The sequence below is a fragment of the Cucumis melo genome, chromosome 1, assembly GCF_025177605.1.
Source record: "Cucumis melo cultivar AY chromosome 1, USDA_Cmelo_AY_1.0, whole genome shotgun sequence".
NCBI classification, from domain to species: domain Eukaryota; kingdom Viridiplantae; phylum Streptophyta; class Magnoliopsida; order Cucurbitales; family Cucurbitaceae; genus Cucumis; species Cucumis melo.
This window is the reverse complement of record NC_066857.1, coordinates 33,568,484-33,596,310: the sequence shown is the minus strand read 5'-3', so window position 1 is coordinate 33,596,310 and position 27,827 is coordinate 33,568,484. Positions and strand designations below refer to the sequence as shown.

At 34.9% G+C, this 27,827-nt stretch overlaps 3 protein-coding genes and 1 long non-coding RNA gene across 10 annotated transcripts; 2 read left to right on the top strand and 2 right to left on the bottom strand.

Annotated features, from left to right (window-relative positions):
• Window positions 1-1,923: 1,923 nt before the first annotated feature.
• LOC127150321 (uncharacterized) lies at window positions 1,924-3,555 on the bottom strand. Its single transcript, XR_007822561.1, has 2 exons — window positions 3,236-3,555; window positions 1,924-2,679 (listed from the first exon to the last, which is right to left on the bottom strand). It is a non-coding gene; the product is annotated as an uncharacterized LOC127150321 (long non-coding RNA).
• Window positions 3,556-7,970: 4,415 nt separating this feature from the next.
• LOC103492736 (SWR1-complex protein 4) lies at window positions 7,971-15,996 on the top strand. Its single transcript, XM_008453219.3, has 17 exons — window positions 7,971-8,399; window positions 8,499-8,585; window positions 9,539-9,604; window positions 9,709-9,768; window positions 11,266-11,322; window positions 11,991-12,120; window positions 12,263-12,330; window positions 12,471-12,563; window positions 12,641-12,688; window positions 13,295-13,471; window positions 13,661-13,771; window positions 14,248-14,343; window positions 14,560-14,631; window positions 14,729-14,765; window positions 15,134-15,168; window positions 15,250-15,338; window positions 15,594-15,996. Exons 1-16 carry the CDS (start codon window positions 8,286-8,288, stop codon window positions 15,328-15,330), a joined length of 1,332 nt encoding a protein of 443 aa, XP_008451441.1. The 5' UTR covers window positions 7,971-8,285; the 3' UTR covers window positions 15,331-15,338; window positions 15,594-15,996.
• Window positions 15,997-16,028: 32 nt separating this feature from the next.
• LOC103492737 (nifU-like protein 1, chloroplastic) lies at window positions 16,029-18,589 on the bottom strand. Its single transcript, XM_008453220.3, has 3 exons — window positions 18,151-18,589; window positions 16,569-16,705; window positions 16,029-16,450 (listed from the first exon to the last, which is right to left on the bottom strand). The coding sequence occupies exons 1-3, from the start codon at window positions 18,485-18,487 to the stop codon at window positions 16,262-16,264; spliced, it is 663 nt and encodes a 220-aa protein (XP_008451442.1). The 5' UTR covers window positions 18,488-18,589; the 3' UTR covers window positions 16,029-16,261.
• A 1,078-nt stretch (window positions 18,590-19,667) lies between these two features.
• Window positions 19,668-27,793, top strand: LOC103492739 (DUF724 domain-containing protein 6-like). Of its 7 annotated transcripts, none has more exons than XM_008453224.3 (9): window positions 19,668-20,422; window positions 21,869-22,324; window positions 22,720-22,831; window positions 22,901-23,091; window positions 25,139-25,210; window positions 26,302-26,392; window positions 26,491-26,553; window positions 26,704-26,841; window positions 26,923-27,793. In XM_008453224.3, exons 1-9 carry the CDS (start codon window positions 19,928-19,930, stop codon window positions 27,621-27,623), a joined length of 2,319 nt encoding a protein of 772 aa, XP_008451446.1. In that variant the 5' UTR covers window positions 19,668-19,927; the 3' UTR covers window positions 27,624-27,793. The 7 variants fall into 7 exon arrangements, with proteins under 7 accessions (XP_008451446.1, XP_050943722.1, XP_008451445.1 ...); XM_051087765.1 differs by having other exon boundaries at window positions 19,669-20,422; window positions 26,470-26,553; window positions 26,641-26,841; XM_008453223.3 differs by having other exon boundaries at window positions 19,670-20,422; window positions 26,641-26,841.
• The last annotated feature ends 34 nt before the right edge of the window (window positions 27,794-27,827 follow it).

Below are 27,827 nucleotides of genomic sequence, written 5' to 3'. Positions count from 1 at the left end.
TAACTTTCCAAAAAGTTTAAAATATAACTTTAAATATATATATATAAAAAGAATGATAAGGTTTTCTTTATAGTTGTTTTTTTCTTTTTGTGTTTGGTACAACTAGTCCATTAAAATAGTTTTTGGATGTTAAAATAAATGAAAATGTGATTTGGTAGATGGAAAAATAATTTATTTTACCAAATAGTTTAGGGGTTTTTTAATTCTAAACATGACCTAATTTTCTTTGAAAAAAGTCCCTAAATAGCCGTAACAATACACTTTCTTTTTGTAAAACCGATCTTTGATGAAATTTATATTACATCAATAATTTTAAACTTTGGAGTTTAATTTAGACAAAATCTTAAATTTCAAAACAATATTTGAAAAGAGTGTAAATCGATATATCTACGAACGTTTAAAGTTTAAACTAACAAATTAATAGTTCGAAATCTTAATCTATACAACTACTAAAGTTTAACAAGTTAATGCAGATAAATTTATCGATATTTCTTTTTTACAAGAATAGATATTTTATAAATAAAAAATAAAAAATGTTATTAATAAATAAACATTTTTACAAAATTTCAATCAGTCAAAGAAAAAAGAAATAGTTTATACTATATTCACATCAGTGATTAGTGATCTTTGTTGCATGTTTTATATGTTTCACCGATCGATAATCTATTAGATTGTTGTCGTAGAAATATCGATAAAAATTTAATTCTACAAAATCTGAAAAAATGGATGAGATAAACGGTAGTTTGTATTATATGATGAAAACAACGGTGGAGGTGAATTGTCAAGTACATATCGATATTATTTTTTTTTTTCAAAAAAAAAAAGAGAGTCACCATCAATTTAATAAGAAATATTTGTGACATTATAAGATGACTTTTTCTATAATTTTTTTTTTTTTGTTTTCATATAATTAATAAAATATAAAATCACAAGAAGCAGCCATTGCAAAGTTGTAAGTTTTTGCCATTAAAAAGGATTTGACTTTGAAAAATAAATATAACTTTTTTCCTCTTTTTGCAATAGGCAACACAAATTAATTTTATTTCTTCATATTTTATAAAAGAATTAGAACAATATAGATAAAAACTGAAAAGTGAAAAAAAAAAAATTTGTGGGTATCTTTCTTTTTCAACCATTCTTATTTAAAAAGATCCATATTTGTAGTAACTTCTAAGTTTCACTTTCGATTAACTTTTCACTCTTTATTCTCTTTCTTTTTTCATTATTTTATGAAGTTAATTTACGAAAGATAGCAAAATTATTATCTAAGAGAAAATAACAATTTATACTTCTAAGTTTTGAGGTTGTATAAAATTAAAACTCCCAAATAAATAATTGTATCAATTTAAAGTTTAAACTTTCATAATAGTATCATTTACGTTATCCTAAATTAAATTGGACTAATGTCATACTGCTTATAATTTTAGTTAATTAAATGTTTAGACTTTCTTAAGAGAATAGCTTACAACTTTCTTTATGTTACCTTTATGAAAAGTATCTATGACCTAATTCTCAAACATGTGTATACTTTTTTGATTAAATGTTAATTTTACAAAATGGGTGATTAAACTAAATGTATGGATAATTTCTAAATAAAAATTTGCCTAAGAATCTAAATTTATTGATTTACTAAAGGTTAGGAGTTTAATTAATACAATTGTAAGCTCTATCCAAGATTTTTTCAAACATAATATATTGAAAGGAGTAAATTAATATACTTAAGGAAAATTCAAATTTATTGGAAGAACCTTATCATTTTGAAATTTCGATTAATTAAGGTTTGGAATCTTTTTTTTTAAGTTAATAAGTATTTTTTTATTTGGAAATAATTGGGGAAGTTTTTATTAAACTAAAGTTTGTTGGTTAAGGGAGAAATGTGGGGACCTAGTTGGGGTTAATAAGGAAAATTTCAAGAGATTTGGAGACATAGGAGGTGGTTGGTTTTCAAATTAATTAAAGGAAATAGAAAAAGAAAAAGAAGATAATTTTCTTATATAAAGCAGCTTTGGGACCCGTGTATAAGAAAAACAAAAAAAAAAAAGAGAGGAGCAATTAAAGTCCTTCTTGAAACCCTAGCCGCCGACCCACGCCACACGCCCAGCCGCGCCGGAGATTTCAAACCGAGTCAAGCCACCGCACGCCTAGGAAGAGCTACGCACGTCGCGCCGTGTCTGCAGCCGGAACTCGTCGCACCGCTTCGATCTAAGGTAGAGCAGCCGAGCCGCGTCGCGCCGCTTCGATCTAAGGAGAGCAGCCGAGCCGCGTCGCGTCGCTCCGATCAAGCGCTGAGGAGCCGCAGCTGATCCGTCAGCCAGCCGTGTCCGCAACGCCGTCGTTCACACGTCCAGCCACGTCGCGCCGCTTAGATCCGACGCAGCGCAACCGGAACGTCCGTCAGCCAGCCGTCGCGCCGTCGCGCCGACTGAAGTCCAGCAGCCAACGCCTCGTGCGCCTCCAGCCGTCGAACCCGAACCCGGAACCGCTCCACGCCCGCTCGCCCGAACCCGAAACCGAACCCGCGTCCGTGCCCACACGTGCCCAGCCCTCTCCGCGTGCAAGCCGCGCCTCTTGGCTGTCGCAAGCCGAGCCGCACGCGCAAGATCCCTGCGCCAAGCCGAGCCGAGCCGATCCCTGTTCTCTTTCCAGCCGAGCCGCCAAGACTAATTTGACTCCTTCCACCTAATTTTTGGTAATTAAATTAATTATTTTGGTATTATCCAGTAAGACTCAATGTTTTGGACACTAATTAATTTAATTTGGGACTAAATTAAATTATTTTCCTTAAGGGACGTCTTGGACCAAGTAACTGCTGCAGCGTGGGATTTCTTCAGTAGGAAGTCTTGAACCGTTAGTCGTTGGTGACCTAATTACGAATATTGGCGTATTAAACAGTTAGGACCTCGTCGCTTGGAAAGCATACTGCCTCGCGGTTAGGACTCGTCAAGTAAATCTCCAGGTAAGAGATTCTACTACTAGCTCCATGTTTAGAATTATGAGATCACGTATACCTTCAATTGTGCATGTTGAGGACTAGACTGCACGATGCATGAAATCAGTGATAGTATGATGCAAATGATGGTATGGTTATATTATAGCATGTTGTTGTGATAACGAGAACTATTATGGCTGTACGACGGGTGTCGAGATGGAGAGTGTAATGATGATTTATCTGTTATGTTATATGATGACGCCATGTGTATGTATACTGCGATTAGGGTACCTGTTAGAGTCGTACCTGCATGGGTGTCCTTCGGGATCACCACCTATTTAGGACTGTGCGGTCCGACGGGACACCAGTCTAGCATGGATATAGATATGACTCGAGTGACTCGACGGGGTCCTCGCATCCCGATTGTCCTAGGTGTCCCCCGGGGCACCGAAGACCAGAGTTACGTTCCTACGGGAGCGCATGTTGCACGTGTTCGGGAACGTGCCAGAGATTGGGTACCAGTTACAGGACTCTGACAGGAAGTTAACAGTCACCTAGTGGGACTAGTAGTGGGTCCCTTACTGAGTATTTTATACTCACTCTCTTCATGTCATGTTTTCAGGTAGAGGACGAGGCAAGGGCAAAGGCAAGCTGGCGAGCGACCCGAAGTGACCGTGGCGAGCCATAGGGACTTCTGCTTCCGCTTATTCTTGTTTTTGACTTCAGTACCTGAGTTTGAGTATTCTTCATTACTTACCATCTTTTTATGTAGATAGGGCCCGAGTAGGACTTTAGAACGCATTTCATTTTTTTGCATAACTACCTTGTTTGGATTTTCATAAATAAAATTCCTCAAACCATATGCGTTTTACTAAATCTTATGACTTAAACCACTTGTTCTATATTTAGTAATGACTTCGATTCAGTATAAGAAGTTGGGTCGTTACAGAAAGGAGTAAATTAATATACTTAACATAATTGATACTATTGTTTAAAATTAATACAACCACCTGATTATTATTATTATTATTATTTGAAGAGACAAATTGATATTTTTTCCTAAATATTATTATTATTTTTGGAGTAAGTAAATCAAACCACGAACCTGAATTGATAGTATAAAGCAGTGTGCAATAAATTGAATGCAATTGATTTTATTGTTTATTTCATTCTTCCAAGTACATTTTTTAGTTTGATGAAAAATCAAAAGTCTGGAGTCATTGGTTTTTTTTCCCTTTAAATCATTATCTTAGAGCTAAAATACACACACCACAAAAAAGGAAAACAAAGAGTCCAAAGTTTACATAATTCACAAGAACAATCCCAAGAAAATGCAGATACACAACATAGATCCAACTTCAAAGGACGCTACTCGGCTCCGATTCTCTGCCGATTTGTGATGCATGCCGTTGCTGCCGCTGATTAGTATCGGTCGAATCCGCCTTCTATCTTTTGTATGAAGCTTATTCGACTTCCTTTGGTAGGAGGACTCAACACTGCCATTGACAATCCGATGCGCCACGGTGTGCAAGATGTTCCGGTGAGGAATTCCGGTTAGAGAATGGGAAGTGAGTAGGGATTCGGAGAAGAAGAGAAGAGCCAAGAGAGCTATGGAAACTAGAGGTCTAATGGCAGCCATTTGGAAAATTGAGTTTCCGTTTTTTGGTTGCCATTTCATTTTGATATTATTGTTAGGGTTTTGTCTTATTATTTTCATTTTAAGCTCTTTCATTCATCCACCAACCATTTTTCTCTTATCTTTATCTTTTGTTACTATTTTTTCCTATAGTTCAATCATTGCAATATTCTCTTTTCAATATTTACTTTATTATAACCTTTCACATTAAGTAGGTTATATAGAGTTGGATTGAGTTTAGAATATCGAAGTTTTTTACATCTGAGTTCAACTAATTAATTAAAGCTTTGATGAATGGTGGTGAATGAAATACTCAAAGCAAGATTTAAAGCCGACGACTTAGCCTAGACTCAAATAAAAAAGACCTGAATTGGGATTCACGTATTCTAAAGGTAGTCAAATCTTAAGATTTCGAGTCGATCAACCAAAACAGGTTAATCGGTTCACAAAAAGGGAGAAATGTCAGTTGAACTTGCTTAGGACATCTTGCAACTTTGAGAGAAACACCCATCTTGACATTATTATATTGTATGTCATTGCACATCTCTATAAGAAAGTATGTTATAGTAGACCCATCCAAAACCACCTCAAAGGGTCTAAGTGAGAATATTTAATTTTATTAATATTTAAGCTAGAAGGTAATCCACTTGTCACAATTACTAAAAACTCCCACGCTAACACCCTCCCATCCTTTCCATGTGATTACTCAAACATTTTGGGCAATGGTCACCATTGCTGGGTTGTGTTTTGTCTCCTTTTTATTCTTCATCTTTTTGGGTTTTGATCAATCAAAACAAATGTTTGGGACTTATTTTAAAAGGATTAAAATTATTTTTTTTCAGAATTGTACATAAAATTATTTTAATTATGAAAAATGTATTCAAAGTTAGTAAAATTAATCTTAATAATGATGAAAATTAAGAACTTAAAATTTAATTAATTAATAATAATCTTTTAATTTTTTGAAATTAAATAAGTAGAAATTAAAGTGATAAGTGTTGTGAAGAAAATATTATATTATAAATGTAAATCTTGAAAGTGTGCATTTGTTGTAACAGAAATTAAAAACTTAAAGAATTAAAAACATAATATTTTAAAACTTAAAGGAACCCAATTAAAGAAAAGAGGCCCAAATTGTATATGTATATAAAATCCCATATCTATATAATCTTTTTTCAACAAATATGGTATACTCTATGATTGTCATACTATGATATCGCTACATATGTTTTCTAAAGTAAAAGTACATACAACTATTTGAATAAATATAATTGGTTTAAACATATATGTTCTCAATAAAAAAAAGGTTCCACATACTGTTCAACTCCAAAAAAAAAATAAAAAAATTGTAAGCATAAAATTGGATATTTCTTGCTAACCTATATATAAAAACATAAATCCTAAATTCATTACATCACTTTTACAAGAAGAAACGTACAAAGACATATCAAAGACACGACACCAAACGACGTTCTTCGGTTCCAATGTCCCGACGATTGACCTTGGACCTTTGGTGCTCTTTTCTTAAACTTAATTCTTCTAATTAAATTAGAGTAATGGCCCAATTATTACACATAATATCTTCATGGGTTATACTCTCAAATCTTTTGGTAGAAAAACAAAAACTTTCATAACCATTGACATTTTTTAATGTGAATAGGACTTTCATTTTTTTCCATCTTGAAGAAGCTAACATAACAGTCTTTCCTGCGAATGTGCACTTTTGGTGGTTGAAACTTTAAAATAGATCCTTCAATTTTTCATGTTTACAAAATACTAGACCGTTATGTATATACAAACTTAAATGTTTGAAGGAAACACAAATTTAAATGTCGATGAGAACCATTTAGAAGTACTTTACAAATGTGAAGGATTAAAGTGTCGGTTGTGAAACGTCGAAGATCAAATAGACATAAACGCTTCTAACATCATAGATCAAAAGTGTATAAAAAATTTAGGAGAAAGATTAGGATTAAAAAGAGAATTATCCTACATTAAACCATTTATATATATACTTGCCAATAATATATATAGTTTTATTTTTTAATACATAGAAAACAATTACAATAATGAAATATTATTTTTTTCATGACCAAAAAATTCTAAAGTCCAATATTATTTCCTTAATTCACTTCACCTTCAAAGAAAGAAACCATAAACAATACTAAAACATAGCAAAGACCCAACGCCAAATAACATTGTTCCACTACGATTGGCCAACGATTTATTATTTGGACAATGAGCTTTTTTTGTAGATTTTTTATGCTCATCTTTTTTGGTATCTTTGTCTTTAATAGAGTATTGATATCCATTCCCAACTTGATGACGATCCATTGTCTGAAGGAGACTTCGACGAAGTATTCTATTATTAGAGTTGGAAATCTCATCATAATCGATATCGGCTGAAGTCGATATAGATTTGGAAAGCAAGAGAAGAGCAACTATAAGTGCTATGTAGACTGAAAATTTGATTATTGCACCCATTTGATTTGATTTGAGTTTGGTACTTTTTCTTTCTTTCTTTTTGGTCAAAAGAATTTGAGTGCATAAGACCATACATGGTTTAGGTATTTTATAGGTAAATAATGGTAGGATTAACAGAAATAATAATTATGTCTATTGGCTGTTTTTTTTTTCTAATTATTAATTTGTAATAAATGACAATATGTAAGAAAAAATTTCACATTTATGAATTCAGATTTCTATAAATGATTTTTCTTTTTACCAAAGTTCACTCTTTAATATATTTTCACTCCATATTTAAGAATTGGTTTTAACACGAATATTTGATTAATTCATAAGTTTTTTTTGACTTCATTTTCATAAATATAACAAGATATCAAAATATCCATGTAACAAAATAAAAAATTCTTTGGAGTCGGGAGAAAGTTTTCATAAATGTTCAAATTTATCCTTCATATTGCAAATGATTCGTCATTTATCCTTTTTCTTTTTTCTATGTGATTTATTCATTTTCCCATTTGTTTTGTTATTTTTGTTATTTTTATTTTTGTTCTAGATTTCTTCAGCTTCTCTGTTGATACCAAGTTGGATCAATTTTAATTTGATTAGTAAGAGCATAACTTAAAAACACTCTTAAACTTTATTATTTATTTAAAAAGCGTTCATATTCCTTTAAAATTGACAATATTATCCCTTAAATTTCACAACGTCTCCAACTTATGAGAGAAAAATGCTTTATAAGTATATAAAAGATATGAACTATGAAATGGATCGATAATAATAATCTCGAATGAAAATTTAGATCATCATATCATTTTAGATTATCACCGCACAATTTAAGTCTCCGTTTCCATTCGAAATTCTTAAAAGAAATTTTACTTCACATGTAACTTTGAAAGTTTGTATTATCCATTTGGATTTCACACAAATAATATTTAAGAAAGATAAAAACACTAATTTTGCACTTAGTCGTGGTGTTGTTCGTCACCTACGGGTGAATTTAGGAAAAATCCGATAATAACAACTCGTCTTCCTCAGCTCAACTGTTCTTTCGCGCTCTAATGGTGCTCAAAAAAATGAAGCAACAACGATCTTCTTCCAATTCATCTAATCAAAATCCTATTGGATTTGTACCCATGTGATGAAATTAGGGTTAATGCAACATTACTCTGTCGGACATTCGATTTCTGAAACTCCAGTTTCCCGGCATTGCCAAGTAGAAAGAAGCCCTAGAATTCGGGAAGGGAAGGTCTGATTATGGATGCTAAGGATATCTTGGGGTTGCCCAAAAACACGCTGCCTTTACCCCAAGAGAAGAAGCCTAGGGCTCAAAAAGATGCCCAGAGAAAGCGAGATGGGATTTCCCGGGAGGTAATGATTTTCTCTGTGCTTCTGTGATTATATGGTTATTGTAATTTGGTTTTGTTGGTTATAGTAGTAATGGTGAGTGGGGGGTTTCTTGAATTGTAGGTTTATGCTCTTACTGGTGGTCTGGCGCCTATGATGCCCGCAATCGATACGTCTGAACTGAAGAAGCGACCTCCATCTGATGAGAAGGTCTTTTCCTCTTTTTTTATGCAATATGGGTACCTGGTAGTATGTTGTAGAAGTGTGGATAATGGTGAATTGAATATGGAAGTTGAAGACTTTGTTTGGTTTATAGTTCTCTGTACTGATATGAGAAATTTGGGAAACTAATCGTATTTGAATGCTTAAATGTGTTACTGAGTCGGAGTTTTTTAATTACTCGGCTGGCTTTTCATGTATTACTTGATTTCTTGGATCATAGTTGGGTATCTTGCGTGTAATTGATGAATTTAGATGGAATTGGGTCTTTGAATTGTTCAGGTAATGTTTGGGGCAAGGAAAAACTATTGCTCAATGCTAGGGGAGGCGCTGATGCCCCTCTGGGACTAAGGGTGGGTTTTGTTTGGCTTTGGCAAGGTTGTTGCTTTGCTGTTTCATGAAGCGTTTAGCTCGAGAGAATTGGAAGAATATTAGAGGTGTCGAGTGGTCTTGGATTGAGTTGCAGGATATTGTTAGATTAAATGCTTTGTTGTGAGCGTGACACTGTGGAGTTCCTCCATCTGTCTTTCAGAGAGAGGCTTGTCTCCGTGGTTTGTCTGAGTGTATGACTTGTTTTGAGATATTTGAGGGGAGAGGAACAATAGAGTTTCTAGAATTGTGGGGAGGAACAATAGAGTTTTTAGAAGTGTGTAGAGGGACCCTTCTGAGGAGTCCTTAGTGAGGTTCCATGTGTCTCTTTGGACTTCATGCTCTTTTGTAATTTTGTCTAGGAAATACCTTACCCCATTGGAAACTCTTTCTCTAGGTTTTTTTCTTCTTTTTATATGCCCATGTATTCTTTCATTTTTTTTTTCTCAATGAAAGGAGTTGTTTCTTCAAAAAAAAAATGTTGTAGTTATCAGTTTGGTATGATTCTTTTAGATTGGATTCTCTCATGTTTGAATTCAGATCATTCTTATAATGGTCTAGTGGTTTTCTTTCAGATTACGTGGCAGTGGCTTCCTTTTTCAAATTCTGCTAGAAAGGATAATTTGCAGCTTTACCATTGGGTAGGCTTTGGCACCTCTATGAATCGTGAATATTTTAATTGATTTTGTTCTTATTCAAACTCAGTCACTTTTCTCTCCTTCCCTCTCAATTTTTCCGTTTGTAGGTTAGAGTTGTAAATGGCACTCCACCAACAGGGGACTATTCTTTTGCAAAGTACAACAAGGTAAGGCCCAGTCCTTTTTATTTGCTGATGGGTTGTATTGTGTTCTTTTAAGTGGAAATTTGAAGTTAAAAATGTTTTCCATGCTTAGATGGAAACTGGAAGTTTGATATGTCATTGGCATCCATTTCTTTGACCTTGTCATTTATTATGCTGTATACTGGTGTAAAAGTTCGAATCTTTTTGCTACATACTCATATGCATCCCTCCTTAACAACTGAGTTAGCTTATTGAATACCATGAATTGTATAACACTTCTGTAATTTTATACATCAAAGAAAGTGTTCCCTATAAAAGAAAAATAATAACAATAAGTAACTCCAAGTCTCCAACATACCAGTAATTTTCTTTTTCATATATTAGTCATTTTGTAATCTACATGTATCGTTAAAGCTCACTATGGTTTTGAGCAAGAAGTTAAGCACCAATGCTGAAAGACTTAAAGTCAATTTCATAGTAAAATATTGACATTGATGGATTCTCATCTTGCTCAAGAAAAAGAAAGGTGATGGATAATTCTGAAACAGAAGGAATTTACAAATTATAAATAAGTATTCCACACCTTTATATTCACATCCTTATCATTAGTATTTATGTTATTGGTGATATTTTTGTTGACACTTCTGATGTGTCATTGGCTTTTGTGGTGCACTGAAAATATTATTGACCCCTTATGTGCGGAAACCTTCTGAGTATGAAATATCAGTTAGATTCCAAGTGAGGAGAAAAGATCCTCCAATTCTTCTCGCATTTCCACTCATCTTCCGGTTATAATTAAGTCAGAATCCTCTTGATTTTTACTCTAGTAACTTGGATAGTATGGTTTTTACTCTTTGGGATACTACTAGGATAGACCGAGGAATTAGAGTATTGAGAGTATAATACTAATTAGTTATGGATTTAAGAAAAAAAAACAGAAGTTGTTATGGTGATTTGTTGTAAATGGAGTGGGATAGAGGTGCGCATTGGTTTAGTTGGTTTAGGCCGAGCGATCTCAAGAGATGATGATCCAAGTACCTTGAAGCACGATCTCCCAAAAAATCCTTTGTCAACAGATGATCCTGGAGTCTGAACACAATCTGAATGGTAAACTTGGTTCTAAGATCCCTGGCCGTAAAGCTTCTCATTCTTTTTTAAAAAAGAAATAATTTTATTGATAGTATGGAATTACAAAAGGGGAGACCCTAGAAGTTGTATGACCAAAGGCCTCCGAAGGGGGAGAACTCCGTGAGATGTATGACAAAAATATCTCCAATTGGAGAGGGCTATGGAAAAGCTATATAAGTTAGGCAGAGGAGCATTTATGGCAAGAAACAACCACATTAACTGTAGATTCAAGAAAATTGTATTAGTTGATTCCTTTGATTTTGCTTGCAATTAGAATGTTTCCTAGTACTCTCTGATACTTCTATATTTTTAACCATTTATTGAAAAATTAAACACCAATATCTATATTAATTATTCTTAAGGAAACAATTTTCTTCTTTGAATGTTGTGCAGTCTGTTGAAGTTGTCAAATACACGGATGAGGAATACGAGAAGCATTTGAAAGATGCTGTGGGTATATTTGTCCTGTATTTTTAATGAAGAACATAAAAATAGCTATCTTTCTTGTACACCTACAAAACACTAAGTTTCCTGATATGTAGCATTTTTATGGTATTATGGTAAATACTCATGCCTTGAAGCTCCTTTTTTGAGGGAAAATTGGCCATCGGGACTCTTTAGGCTTACAGCTTAGAATTTTAAATTTTGACACTGTCATAGTTTGCTTGTTTATATCCTAGATAATAACTTATCCTTCTCTTCATAGTCATACCATGCCGCCATATTTTCCGTCTTTATTGTAATTTTGTTAAAGCCCGTTGGATGAAGTGTTTCCTCTGAGAAATTACTGTTTGTTGATTTTAACATACACACTTTCTACAGTTACTTCTAATGTCAATAGTGTCTTTTTACTATATTTTTTAAGATATAGTAAAATAGAAGTTCAAAGAGAAGAACTACGTGGTCAACTTTAAAGAATTTTTTTTTAAGAAGGCTATTCAACAATGTTCAAGCATAAAAACGAGACCATGAATCTAAATTTTAGAAGCATCAATTCTTTCACTATTGCATATATGTATTAGACTCTAGATTACTCTTCCATCTTCTTTTTTTTTTTTTTTTTTTTTTTTTTTTTTTTTTTTTTGTGGTTGAGATATTTACTTTTAAAACGTTTTCAGTCGTGGACAAAGGAGGAGACAGATCAATTATTTGATCTGTGTGAACGGTTTGATCTTCGCTTCATTGTGATAGCCGACAGGTTTCCATCAGCAAGGACAGTGGAGGAACTGAAGGAGCGGTATTATCGTGGTAAATATAGCCTTTTTTGGTCTATTATGGCATGTACTTCTTGTTTTCACTTAGGTTGTCAATTTACGCTTTTGATTTATATACTTGTTTTGGATGATTTGCAAATGCACTTGTGATTATTCAAAACTTATACTGTTTATAGCATCAAGAGCAATTGTGGCTGCTAGAGGATCAATATCTCGGGAGAGTTCAGGAAATACTCCCGCCAAGGTATGCACTTTTTGTATTAGGTCTATTTTGGATGTTACCTATTTAGATTGGAGTTCTTGGATATCAATTTCCTTTGAACGATCAATGAAGTTGCTTTGCAAATTAACATTCTGCATGATTTTTTTTTTCTTTATATTAAGGATCCTTACAACGTCTCACAAGAGATTGAGCGCAAACGAGCATTGTCCATGGTTCTCTCCCAAACAAAACAGCAAGAACGAAAAGATGCAGAGGTCTTGATTCTCTTAATATGAATTAATGTATATATATGTGGTTAAATCTAAATCTTTTCTACTTCTTATTGTCCCAGGTTCTTGCTGAAGCGAAAAAAATAACTGAATCACGCAAAGCTGAAAGAGTAAGTTAGCTTCTATATAATAACTTTTTTAGGTTTAGGACATGAATGCTCAAAGCCGATCACATGTCCATTTCGGGATTGAAATTGCAGGATTTCATGGCTGAAAGAAATTGCATTATTAACCTCTAGGTTTTACTTTTGCCATAAAAGTGTTACTATTATGAATATGAGTACGGATAATTACTTCATCGAATTTTTGCACTACTTAACATTTGGGTACAAGCTGTCAAAGCTAAATTTTTCTCTCTTTTTTTACCATCATGCCTTTTTCTTTTTAAGTATACCCGCACTATCTTTGTAAATGGTCTATACTCATTATTTAAAATAATATTTAGTTTAGGAACGCAAACACTGTTACCTTCTGTTAGGCGTTTGCACGTAGATACTTTCACAAAACTTTATTGTAGTAGTGTAATTTCTTAGTGGTATCGGTCTCTCACAATATCCACTTCTCCTACTTATCTTTCATTAGTTGCGTTTGCAGTTTCAAAATGGATTACAAATTTAGTTAAATTCTACATAATCTTGTGGATGATTTTTTAGAAAAAATAATAATTCCATATTATAAATAGAGCGGGTTTATAATCTTGGTTTCATTAATTTTAGGTGGCTGAAGAATCTGAGTTGCCTGTCACTTCAAATGCTGTCCCAGAAGTTACTGAAAGGGTTGTTGTTCCTGGAGATAACGTACCATCTATATCCAATGTGCAGCCCCCTCCTCCAGCAGCTGTACCTTCAACCGTAGTGGCAGATAATGCCTCTACTCTTGCTTCTCTTCGCATGGTATACAGACTAAAGGAATATCTTTGCGTTTCTCTGTGTATATCTAAAAATATCTTTTGTTTTTTGATTTTATTTTGATATTTCTGTCAAAGAGGTTTTTGTGCTGGAGTTTGCTCTCAGAGCTTTGTTGATCTAGACCAGTATATGAAATTCGAAAATGTGGTCCTGATGATTGTCCCTACATTTCAGCTTCCTGTATACTTGAGAACATATGCACTCGAGCAAATGGTACAAGCTGCAAGCTCATCTGCTGGCCTTCGGACCATCAAGCGAGTTGAACAGACGTTACAAGATCTTTCGGTTAGTTAAGATTCTGGTTTTTGTTAAATCCAAATACTCATTTTCTCATGAAGTAATGCACTATGGAAGAACTAATATCGATATCAGTTTCCTAGCAGCTCATGAGAAGAAAGAAACGACAGAGCAAACTAAAACATCTCTATGTTTCAAATTTTTACTCTTTGCTATTATGAACACCTAAGTAAATATTGTCAATATCATATTTTTTTATATTTTTTTTTTTTTAAAAAAAAAAACTCGTTACAACTGGAAGCAAGTGTAGAAGAGAATAATTTCAGAACTCTTTTGGTTCTCAGAAATACTTATGCCTGTCTCTTGTGTTGAATCAAGCATATTGTGATTTTTGTCAGTATGTTAGACTTTCTTCTGTAGTCATTTCCCAAATGCTCATGTTCTAGAGTTACAAAGTTACTATATTAATCACTCACAAAAGTTAATTTTTTTAAATTTCTTTTATAATTATTATTTGGAAATAGGTTAATTTAAAACCCAGGGTTCCAACAAAAGCTGTCTGTGCAGAGCATCTTGAATTAAGAAAAGAAATATTGACTCTACTGAATCTTCAAAAGCAGGTACAATTATCTTTTTTCCATATGCATGTTCCAGCGGTTGCAAATTTATGCACATCAAATTTGCATTAACATCCCAATCACAGAAACAGTAGATTTAATAATTTTTTTCTTTTCATTCAGAGAGAATTCTGATGGATGGAATCCTTTGATGATGCTATATGCCTTTAACATAGTTAATTTTAATTTTTGTTGTCATTTCCTGTTTTTTTCAAACAGTTGCAAAATAAGGAGGCAGAAGGCTCTTCTTTCCGTGACAGTCCATACACTGAGGCACCTGGCACACCTAAGGTCAGTAGATCTACTCAGCTTACGTGAGCACTGTAGTTTCTCATATCTGTGAATCTGACTCCTCAGCTAACATCACTCTTGTCATGCTCTTGTGCAGGATCGCACTTTTATTGCTGATTCTGTGAGTTTTGGAGGTAAATGGATACTCTAAATTGGAACTTCTATATCACTGCATGCTGCATCTATTTCAGAGGGTTCTTTCCCCTCTTGTCACGTTCACGTTTATGAAGCTATCTAGTCCTATTCATTGTTTTAAAAATGTAGATTTGATTATTTGCGACATGATTCTCACTTCCCAAGAGAATTTAATTCTTCAGTGGTTTCCATTTTTTTCTGGGAAAAAGGAAAGAAGCAATTTGAAACGTACGTTTATATTCAGGGATCTAGTTCAATACAAGCAAGAATAATAAATGAAGTTTTTATGTTATTTTCCTCAAAATGGAACTTGAGTACTTTTGTTGCGGATGGAAGTTCACTTAAATGTATGTTTTTCTTCTGCTAGGGGAAAGGTTTGGTAAACGGGATCAAAAACGCAAGGTATGTTTGTCAACTATTATTCTTGTTTTATGTGACAAATTATTTTTCTTATTGATTACTTTTTCTTCCTATCATTATTAGGCCACCGGAAGATTATCTGAAGCTCCATCATCACCAGCTCAATCTAAAAGGCCAAGAAAACAGAAGGGATCCGATCTGTGATCCTCCAGGTGTGTTAGAACTTCACACATATGGTTATATCTCCAACATTGCTAAAATTCCTTCTCCTTTTTCTCTTTCCTTTAAGCTTTTGAATGAAAAACAAAAAAGAAAAGAGGCCCATGAAGTAGAACCTCATCTCCACTCGATTGGTGTATTTGATTTGGAACATTAATGATGTTTTAGTGAATGTAAATCTAATAAGATGGCTGTTGTATTGTTTCATCATCTTTACAATTTTAATTACAATGATATGCATCTAAAAGGAGGTTGGCGGCTTTTGCTGGAAGGCTCTGAAGAATATAATTTAGCTTTTGAAGCATCATTATCTGAACTGAACTTTGATGATGGAGTAGTTAAGAGGCGTGATATCCTCATCTGTGGAGTCATTAGCATCTGTGGAATCGAGTTAAAGCGGTCTGTTTACTTCATTTTATCAGCCAAAGCTCTGGTTTTCTTACATCTATTAGCTAGTTTTGTCTTTCCGTTCGCAGAGTCAGCAGGATAGTTCTCTTATATGATGGTGTATTATATGTAAATGGAACCAGAAATGAGGAAAAACAGCCTTTTTTTTCCTTTCATTACTTCCATTTCTGTATACCAGTATTCGTTGGATCATACCCTTTTCAGTAGATTTAAAAGAATGATGATGTAAATTTTTTTTTTAAATGTTGAACAATCTACATATTAGCAGGAGTATGTTGCCAGAAGGATGTGAATCTGCTATACAACAAAATTTTGTGTGAACAATGTCTTCCCTTGTAAAATAAGTGTACTTTCTTTCTATGAGCATAAGACATGGCTATCAATAATATAAGTAATATTTATTGGAAATGAGATCATTACATGCCTATTCTGAAAAAGATGAGCACGAACTTTTCAATAAATGAAGCAGCTATACATATTCTCTTTGCTTCAAAAACCTGAGGAAAGGTTAGCTTGAAAACACAACGTTTGTAATATCTGGGAATCTCTCCTTAATGGCTGCTTTAACTCCTGTACCAATAGATTCAGGACCCTCATATTTGACCAGGCAATTGCCACCATTGATCGATATTACTTCCACGCTCCCACCGTAGTTCCTTATGGCTGGCCTCAATATGTCAAGGTGATTGTTTACTGCCTGCATTAGTGCAACATCCAAGATTAATACTAATTACCTAACTAATTCAGCTCACTTTGTTTTTGTTTGAATTTTGACCCCAGCCAATTTTGTATCTGCTCTTCTATTGAAAACTCACCTCAGGTGTAGTCTCCTTTGGCTCTTCATCATATACTTGGCATATTTCCTTCACTGAATCTCCAAATTTCTCCTTTAATACACGTTCGATCCCCATTTTCATGGTGGTTGTTGAGCTAGGGCAGCTACCGCATGCTCCTGAAGATCAATTCAAACATTTTTAGGGTTTAGGGTTTAGGGTAATAATGATAAACATTTTTAGTTAAAAAGTAGTATCGATTCAAAAAGTAATAATGATCATTATTACCTTTTGTTCATGACTTCATGGGAATACAAAGCAGTAAAACATCAAATCAACAAAGTTCTTACTCACACCCTTATTCGATGAATGTGAGGGTTATGAGACTTCCTTTTGCCATTTAGTTCAAGGACCTTTCTCACCCTACTTGATAAGAAACAGATAAAACTCACCAGTAACATGTACAAGATGATGGCACTGTCCAAACCTGACCTAGACCAAGATAACAAAACAAATGTACTCCAACTAGTCTATGCAGGAAAGAAACCGAAAGGCTACATCAGTCTACAGTCCCTTCAAATCGAAACCCCACCCATGTCCTGATAAATATTCCTATTAGGTATATACCAAATCTCCCACAAGATTGTTCAAAAGTGTTCACAGACAAGTGATATTAAGGTTCCTTTTCGTGGTTTTCTTTAAAGATAGATATTAAATCATCTATTTTCTTCTCAGGTAAATCCTTTTCATTGGAAAGACCCTCATAGAAGGAAAGGAAAATCATATCCATCTGCCCAAGTCTAAACTGTTTCAACTTTCCAATAGATTCAGTGCTAATGGAGGAAGATTGTACTCGGGAAAGTTGAAGATTGTAAATAGAACTGCAGCACTAATCTTGATCTTGGGATTCCTCATGGGAGGAACTTTTCTTATTCCTTCCTTTTCTAGTGGAGCCTTCTTCAGTGTTGTGTAACAAACAAGAGATAGAGATCTCTCGGAGACAAGCTCGTCAGAATATTAAAGAGGTTGGGATCAGATCAGCAGACTACGGATGGATCAAGACATCGAGTAAAGTCTTCGTTGTCTCCAAAAGCGAGATGATTAGTTCCGAGTCTTCATCAATCGGGTGGTCGGACAGGGGTGAGAAAAGCAAAATCTCTGTCATCTCGCTCCTTCCACACAAGACGACTAGGATCAAATGGTTTACAGTAATATTAAGAAAGTAGATCGAGACCATTCTTTTTCAGAAAAAGGAATCGCTTCTATCGGGCCAGCGTCGAGAAAGCGTACACCAACTATATGGCTATGTAAAATGAGAGCACGCTAAAGGGGCATATTCAGACCGAGAATCACAAAGATGTCAACTTTGTCCTAAGCCATACGGTCCCAGGATTGTTTCGATGAAAGAAATGAATTAGACTCAAATCTTTCAAGTGCCAATACTACTAAATACCATAATGTGTAACAGATATTCAACACAATTTGCTAAACTATAGAAACACCAAAGAAAAGAAGCCCCCGCACATACCAATTGTTAAGTAACAAAAATTTCAACCCACAAAGTTAAATTAACAAGGGAATAAAACAAACCCATTCAATTCAACGAGACAAGAAATCTACTCACCAACAAGTTTGAGGGAAACTACTCCGTCTTCAACAGAAACAACATCGACATTTCCTCCATCTGCAATTAGATAAGGCCTTACGTCCTCAAGAACCAAGTCCACGTTACCAATGGTCAGTTCAAATTTCTGAGCGGAGTACAGCCCTGGTGAGGAGCTCGTGGATGGACCCGAATTCGAAGGTGAAGCTCTTACGGCTCGTCCTGGAAAAGCCCTTTTGAGGGAAACAGGTAGTTGATGTTGCCCATAAGCAAAAGGAGGATATTGGAAATAATTCGCAGGAGATTGGGAATTCTTAAGAGGGGTTTTGAGGAGGCCGGAGGTAGTTAAGGACGCCATTAGTGAAGAAACGAATAGGAATCTAGGCGATGATGAGGTTGTAGTTGTTCTGCAGCACTCTCCTTTGGAGGGCTTTCTGTGTAAAATTGGTATTTATTAGTATTTTAGAGACATTGCAATTAAAGTATATTTTTTGTTTTTAAAACTTGGTTGAGCTTTTTTTTCTTAAAATATATATACACACACATATATATAACAACAAAGAGAAATTTATATGGGAAAGTGGAATTTATAACTACATAAACTAAACTCAATCAACCAATAGAAATTTATATGAGACCTGTCGTTGTTAATTCTTTTGAGTTGAATTAGATTGTGAAAATAAAATTATTTTATATTGGATTGGCTTGGTTCATGAATTCATCAAACAAAAATAACTTAAATCAATCTTAACTTTTTATCGGTTCTAAAAATATGTTTTTTCTACTTATGATACTACTATATATATGTATATTTATTTATTTCTTAATTTGATGAGTATTTTTAAAATAAACTTTTCACGATGTAAATTAGGGTTAAGTTGTTAATTTTAAACCTTGCTTAATTTTAGGATAAAAACTTCAATAAGTGACCTAACTAAACCGGACCAATCATTCATGGTTGGATTCATCATTCAATAAAGGTTATTTGGGTTGAAAAATGTACAACCCGACTTTCATAATAGAAGAAGCCCACGGAGAGGTTGCATGAAAGGTTAGAATAGCTTAACTGTCAAATAAGAGGGAGAATGAGACAAAACAAGAGTTCACACTCGCTTAATACGTGGAGTTTCTTCTGGATGCATTTACGAATACCAGTTACTATGATATCTATAATAACTGTTAGCATCTCATATCATAATTCGATCAAGTAAGAGAACTCAAAATAAGTTGAGTTTAAAAAGTGCTCAAATCCAACCCACGAACACCCCTACATTAACCAATATATACTCGAATTTATCAGATGACAAATATTTAAATATTTGATTAGGACACATGTTTAGTTAGTTGGACTCTAGAAAAGTTCAAAAAATAGTAGAATAGATATTGATTTTATTTTCAAAACTATATTTTTTATTTATATATTTTTTTTTGGTAAACCCTTCCCCTAAAATTGAATATTTAAATTCAAGTTAAATTTTTGTGGCACTTTATATAATCAAAACCTCCCAAAAGATTCTCTCTGAAAGTCTCAAAACAAACCAAGGCTCAAAATGTAGTATAAAGAACAAAATAATACTTGAACCCAATTCAAAAAATTTAATGGTGTTCATCCCTTCTTGTAAAACAAAGCAAGTCAGCCGGATATTTCCATAGCTAGTCTACCCCTTCCCAAAGAGACTGTACTATCCATTTCCTTTTATCCAAAAATGGACAGCAATGGATTTTAAACGCAAACCGAATCCAAAAGTCCAAAATTTCAAGGGTTTTTGCCTTTTTTATTTAGAACCGCCACCACAAAATGGGGGAATTCGGATCCCCTGCAACTAACACTCACACTCATCACCACAACAACCACCGTCTTCATCAATTCCCCTTCACAGTCGGCTCTGAAATCGAGGTCTCCATCGATGAAGAAGGCTTCAAAGGTGCCTTATTCAAAGCCACCATTTTGAAGCTACCCACTACATTTTCTCCTTCTAAGAGGAAAAAAGCTTTAGTTGAGTACAAAACCCTTGTCACTGAAGATGGATCTAGCCCTTTGAAGGAGCAGGTTGATGCTCTTAGTTTGAGGCCTTTGCCTCCTGATACTGCTGATAAGGATTTCGAGGAATGCGACATTGTTGACGCGACTGATAAAGATGGATGGTGGACTGGTGTGGTTTGTAAGGCTTTGGAAGATGGGGGGTACTCTGTTTTCTTTAAGAACCCAATGCATGTCATGGATTTTCAGCGGAACCACTTGAGGCTGCATCAGGATTGGGTTGATGGCAAGTGGGTTGTTCCCCGAAAGATGGTAACTTATCTGGGTTACTTTACATTCGAAGAATTATTCATTTGTTAGGATCATGAATGCATTAGGGTTTTTTCTTTTCTTTCTTTTTGCCTTTTCTAGGTCAGAGGTCTTTAATGCTGACTACTTTTCTGAATTAATGAGCTTAAATGAGTTATTATTCAGTTACAAGCTGTAATGGATTCTGCTCAGTTAATCTTGGTAGTTGGACGAGATCTGTTACAATTCTGCAAGTTCTTTTATATTTGCTAGAAAACTGATTGAGGAAGAGTATTACTACGGTTCATCTTGGTAGTTGGACGAGATCTTTCTTTTTTTTTTTTGGGTTGGTTTTGTTAAAGATTCCTAATTATCGTAGCCTAAGTTAAAATGGTATCCGAGCACCCAATTCCAGGTCCTCTTTTGGCCACTGAGAGTATCTGGTGATCCTGTTCCAACGATGGTAAGTTTGATCGTGCTGTAGCTAAAACTCCAACAGCAGATTCTTTCTCTTGAAGAAAGATTCATCAATTTGCAATCAAGGAAGGTTTAGTGTGAAGTTTACATATTGTCATATGCATTAGTTAACGTAGGATATTTTGAAAGTCTTTGGAGGGTTTCTTAAGGAAATAGCCTTTTCTTTCTGTTGTTGGAATTTGGAATGCGGGAATAGATAGCAATCAAACATGGTGGGGTTGGGGATGGGACGGTGAATATACTCATGAAAAACATACGCGACTGCTCTGCCTATCTGAGGATAAATCTCCTGTATCTATCAAAATACTTTTATCTGAGAGTTCAGGCTAGACACTCCAATTTGATAATTTTTTAGATTTAGTTATAAGTTTTAACTGGTGACAATAGACCATTAGGCTACTGATTGGCTCAAGACTAGCAATCATGTGTAGTTGTGAAACTGGATGGTGTGTGTGTGTAAAACAGAAGGATTATTAACTATAAAAAGATGTCTATTGACATATCTGATTTAGAAGGTCCAAAATTTCATTTTTGTATGATTAACATGTTACTTCCACCACTTTGATATGTTCTTCCACCTTGTCATTTATTATGCTATTTCTTGGTGTAATGGTTCAAATCTTTTTTCTTCATACTGATATGAATCCCTGCTAAACAACTAGGATAGTTCATGGTAATATCATAGACCATATATCCTTTTACTCATTGCTTGAAGATCATTGGCCTCAAAAACTTTTATTCCAACTTTTTCTGGGAGTTGTTATGTAGAGGTGGTAACATCTGATATCTCTTGTTGTGCAACAGTTCTGCCTAACTGTGTAGTCCATGCTACCTTTTTTTCTCATTCCTTTAGTGTGCTTGGCAGTTTTAGTGACATCCAGTTCTATTTTGTTCTGCCCCTAGATCATCTTTGAGAACTTAGATATCATGATGAAAGCCATATGTTCATTCAATACATTTTATTTGAGGTTGAAACAATTTCTTCCACTTTAGGACGCGTCACTCTTGAGAGATCAATTGAGTATCATTTCTGAGGATGCTAATGTACCTGAGAATGTCGAGCACGAAAGCTTAAAAAATAATGAAACAAACAATGGAAAAGAAAACTCTTATACCGTAAACTCAAGGAATGATTTGATGGAAAAGCCGAGTATTTATGATGAAAGTCCTGCCTCATTTGCCTTGACCTCAAGCAAGAGAAGAAGAAGTCTCACTTCCAAGTCAAGAGTTTCAAATCCTTTGAAGAGGTTGAGAGAAGGAGTTATTCTTGGGACACCAGCAGCAGATAGGTCGAGGATGATAGACAAAACATCGAGAGGAAAAGCATTCAGTAAAAGTGCCACACCAAACAAAGATCGCAGAAGAAGAAGAAGCTACCTAAATTTTCATGGTGATGATGATAGTGCTTCACCTAATAGATCTGGGATTCCCAAAGGAGGCAAGAAACCGGTAATTTGTCTCTGTGCTTTGAATCTGGCATTACCTTTTTAATATTTATTGCAATCCAATCATTACCATGGAATTATAATATTTTAGTCGAGGGAAATCTTTCTAAACTGTTGTGTCATTATTGAGTGCAAGCATGTCAATTACCTCTGCCTTTGATTTACGTATTTTTGTATGTACCAAAGTGGTATTCCTAAGAACTTATACAATCACTGATGTGGATGTCCCAACATTTCCTTAGGCATGAGTTCCTCATCCTTTCCTTAGTTTTTTCTACTTCCTATCACCTATAATATGTTCCACTAAATGAGTTAAAACTATTATAGGGCATTCTGCTCTTCACTACTTTCCTCATTACGATGACTAAATTATTGAAGATGATTCAATTTCATGTGTAGAGAACTAAGGAAGATGTTGATGGCAGCGACAAGTTGAAAGAGCAAGTATTAAGTTTCATAAATGGCAACAAAGGAAACACATACAAAAGAAGCCAACGGACTCAAGTTACAGGTACACATTGCTCTTGATGGACATAGGCCGTTAATTTTTGCTTGAATAATTTCTTATTCTGCAACTCAGATAAGGAGAGGAAAGAAGGTTACGATGTCATAGACTTAGAGACCATCTCTAAGGACGTGACTACAAACAATGAATCCGAAAGGAATAAACATTTAGCTCCAGATGAACAACAGACACCAGTAAAAATTTCTCTTGATGTGGTTGGAGATGGGGAGGAAAATTCAAATAATCAGACAAAAGAGAAGGGCATGGTAAGCAAACTAAAGCAATTAACCTGATATAAGTCGAATGGATTTTCATAGTGAGTATCTCTTGTGGTGGTTTCTAAGATGGTTTTTCTTTCTTCGTATATTTTTTCCCCAAAGACTAAGCTTTGTTACTAATGTATTTCTATGCGCGATGTCAAGCCTTCAAGATCAATAGAATAAATGCCAGATGCTAGGCTTGAAGAATAATCCTGATAAGGTGAGAGAGTGGGCTAATGTAGTGTGGCATGAGTTGGGTATCTTTTCGACAATGTTGCATGGTCCTCCTCTTGGAGATAATACAAGGTAGATTTCTTTTTAGGTGAGAAAGATACTAGTCTCCTGCAAGAGAAGCTACTTCTCAAAAGGAGGGGGACATACTTTTATTTGTTTAGTTTTAAATGGTATCACAATTACTTTTTCTCCCTTTTGAGAGCCTCGTGAAAGAAAAATTTTCTTGGTCATCAGTGCAAATTTTAAGGACATGTAAGCATTACTCATTAGTGGTCTAGGAGTGCAAGCTAGAGGTTGAGTTAGATACAGCCTGGGAGATGATGAGCAAGCATTGGTGGAAACAAGAGTTACAATCATTGAGTTTAGGGGTGGGTGTTATTTTGCACCGCTGAAATTTGTTGAGGGAGCTTTCTTCTTTTTGTGGGTTGGTTTTTTGTATGCCCTTGTATATTTTTTTCTTGGTGAAAATTATTTTTTTCATAAAAAAACACATTGAATTTAGGGGTAGAATAACTTCTCCCAACGCAATAAAGCTCAAAGGGAACCAAATATGGTTATGAATTATGATTGATTGTGAAGGCTGGAGCAGCATAAAATTTTATTTCAAATGAATGGCTGATTAAGCTTCCCTACTGAGAAAACTGGTGGGATTTGAGAATGAAAGGCATTGAAAAGGGCATTTGAACCTTAGGTTGGGCGTGGAACCTGGTAACATGCAGGTTAACCTAACCTTGAAGGTGAGCCATACTGACGGATGTTCATGGATTCGAGTTTAGGGGCAGTTTTAATGAAGAGCTAGCAAGCCTTATCTGTTTTACTCATTTATAAGATAGCTTGTGTTTACTAAGGACTCTGCTGTTGCTACTCTATGGCCAACCACAATTCGTCATTCAACATAATGACACAATCTTTTTCACCACTGTGATTTTGCCTCCCTTGCTTGGAATTGCATTGCTAGTCTGCTGTGCATTTCGTTATTTCTTCCTAAGAAGATGGATAGTTGGCTCATACAAGGGCTGTGCGGATGGAGGATGGTCAGTAGCTGTGCCTTTAGAGCATTCTTAGTGCATCTTTGGAAAGAAAGAAACACTAGAACGTTTGCAGATAAGCCTTTGTGCTTTAATTTCTTCTGTAACTCTGAACAAAATGTAGCCTCTTGGTGGATTGGCTTTTACAAAATAATAATAATAATAATAACAAGAAGAAGAAGAAAGAAATTGTTACCACAGCTTATTAATTCTTATTAACAAGCTCTCAAGTTGAAATCTATGTCTATCTGGGAGATGGCTTTCTTCTTATTTTTCGGAATTATCCTTTGTTGACATGTCTAACAGCACAATCCTCACCCGTGTTTCTTGTACCATTGTTGAAACCTGCATTGGTTCTAATATTGACTCCACACTTTATTTTCAAGGCTTTCAACATTTTTGGAGCTCACGTTGTAGCTGTCTGCAGTTTTGGATGATAATGGAAAAATAGGTTGGCCTATTGGCATGCTCTGGTCCCTTGTTTCTTATAGTTCTTTCTTACACAAATTTTAATCAAAATCATGTTCGCATTAAAGAAATTGTTCCAATTAAAATACTATTTGGTAGTAATACTTTTGGATCTTTTAGTATTTAATATTGGCAAGAGGAACACCATCCAAAATTTAGCAATATTGTTGGGGTCTCAGGTTTCAGCCTTTTAACTCAGTAAGGTTAACCTGCTCTGTAGTTCAGGTGTTTGACGGCTTCTGAGATTTGGCATATGTTTTGATTTACCTCTTCTTCAGTGTGCTTAGAGTTTGATAGGATTGATGATATCTATTCTTTATCAGGAACCTGAGCAGCAAGAAGCTACTGAAAACAGTGATAGAAGAAAGCGGGGAAGGCCTCGTAAAATCACGCAGGTAAGATGCCAAGGAGGTAAATAGATCTTCAGTCTGTTTGAACCTCATAAAAACACCACACCTCTAATGTCCCAGGAAACCTCCCTACTGCGACTATACCAAATCTCCCACAAAATTGGTAAAGTGGTCAGTTGAAGCAGTAGATCTTCAAACAGCAAAGAGGCCAGCCTAGATAAAAGGATTGTGTGTTAGAGGTTTCTCCATAGACTCTAGACAACGAACATCTTTGAACTTCAAAAGAGTATCTCATAAATCAGGAACGTAGACTAGGCAAAGAAGGAATGAGAGTGATAGATCTTGACATGCCTTGCCCCAAGAACAGATTTATTAGGGTTGAGAACATGGACGGTAGAAGTGTACTATATCTTCCGTGGAGCTCTTTCATAGCTATTTCAGCTTCTAATTATCTAGACCATAGAACTAGAAGTCCTTCAATGACATTTTAACTTGTAGGTCATCTTTGAGATTTCATATCTAAGGACCTTAGGACTCTGTTGCCAGGATATTCTCATGGTATGTTTCTAAGGATTTGGGAACCTTTTCCTCCAATTATCTTAGGTGCATCCCTCAAGACAGTAAAATTCCTTGAACGACCTCTCCATATTGAAGGAGATGCGAAGAATAAGATTATTAAAACATTAAAAGAAAGTTAACAAAAACATTTTGGTTCTTGAAATTTCATATAACAAGTTAGTAGTTGAAATTCAGTTTGTAATAATTTCGTCTGGCTTTCAAAATATTATAGAAAGTTTACAATTTATTTTCCAAACTTCAATAAAAAACACTTTAGTCCATACCATGCACATTCTTAAGATTTAAAAAAAAAAGTTACACATGAAGATTGATGGACTGCTAAGGTATTAAATTTGCAAATTTGTTTATAAACTATAAAGATTAAGGCATTGCATAATAAATTTGGCAATTAACTTTGATAATATTTACAAGTTTGAAAGTAAAGAGATTAAATGGTTACAAATTGAAGTTAGCACTAAATTGTTACTTTTATGAAAGTTTGGGATCTTTCAATCTTCCACCAGTTTGTGAGATTTGGCAGGTGTTCTGATAGGATTTATGTTCTATATCTTCATTAGGAAATTGAGCAGCAACAAGCTAGTAAAAACAGTTACAAAAGAAAGAGAGGACGGCCTCGAAAATTAATGCTAGTTCCAACAACTGCAGAAGGTATCCTGTCCTTACTCGTGTGATCCTGTGTTCCCTTGTATATATATATGTTTACATTACTTATAACTGTGTTCAAGATTTGAGTTTTTGTGTTACAGATTCAAACCAAGATGGAAGTCTATGGAAGCCCGAGAAAGCAACTTTAAAAAGTAGTGTAACTGGTGAGGCTGCTTTTCTTTAATGTCAAATATCCTTAGAACCCATATAGTAGTATTTGTTTCACCTTTCTGAAATTATCATTTCACTAGCCAAAAGAACCAAAAGAAAAAAAGGCTTTAGGAAAATGCCAATGTATTTTGTGGATTTTCAAGATCTGAACAGAAGGAACGGGAGCGAAATCTCAGCATACAAGACGAATGGCTCTGGAACTAACAGTGTCGACGACGATGATCGACCACTGTTAATGTGGCTTGGAGGAATACAAGGTTCAGCAAACAACAATGCTTTGAGTACGTATGCTAAACTTACACTAGCACATGAAAACTGAGTATTGTTTGTGGAGATCTTGATTCTATTTATTCCCATTTTAGAATTAGGACAAGCATCTGGTTCTATTGCCAAGCGAAGAACAAAAGGGAGTGAACGAGTAGATGCTATGAATGAGGTGAGAAGAGTTGATCGAATGCCTGAACACGAAGTGGACAAGAATCGAGATTGGCCTTTTGTAAAGAATTCACCCGTTTGGAGTGCAATTGATTCATTAGAAGTCTTCAAGCATATTCCACAAAAGCCTCATTTCCAACCTTTGAGTACATACAAGGAGGAATGTCGCGAAGGATTGGCCATTGGCTGTATGGTAACTTTCGCAAGTTTGGTTGAAAAGGTAACCAAACTTCAGTTCAGCTATCCAAGACACATTTTCGAAAGCACATTGGCCAGTCTATATGAATTGGAGCAACATGGATTCAATATTTCAATGCTTTGCAATCGAGTAAATGAGCTACTATTCATCAAAGACTCTGAAGTGAGATATGCTGAGGAAACAAAAGTAGCTGAGAACAAAATATTGGAGTACATTGAAAACAAAACTAAACTAGCAGAAGAGAGACACGCTATTGAACAGAAGATAACAGAGCTGCAGAAGAGACAAGCATCGATCAAACAGGAAATGGAGACTACAGACCACGAGATTGATGCTTTGCAATCACATGTGGAGACCATCAGAGAATGTACCACGAATACTAAGCTACATTTTGAGAACCAAATTGCCCTCCCCTTGTGGCCAGTTTGAACCATCAGTTCTTTATGTGAATATATGACACTAAAACTCAGTTAGTCTCACTTACTAATGATCCTCGATCATTTTGTTAATGGTAGTTCTAGACTAGAAGTTAGTGCTAACTCACACCTGTTTGTATGACATTGATGCTTAAAATGCAACATTTCCATAAGTTTAGTTTCTGCTTGGTGTAAAATCTCATCAGATCATGTACTT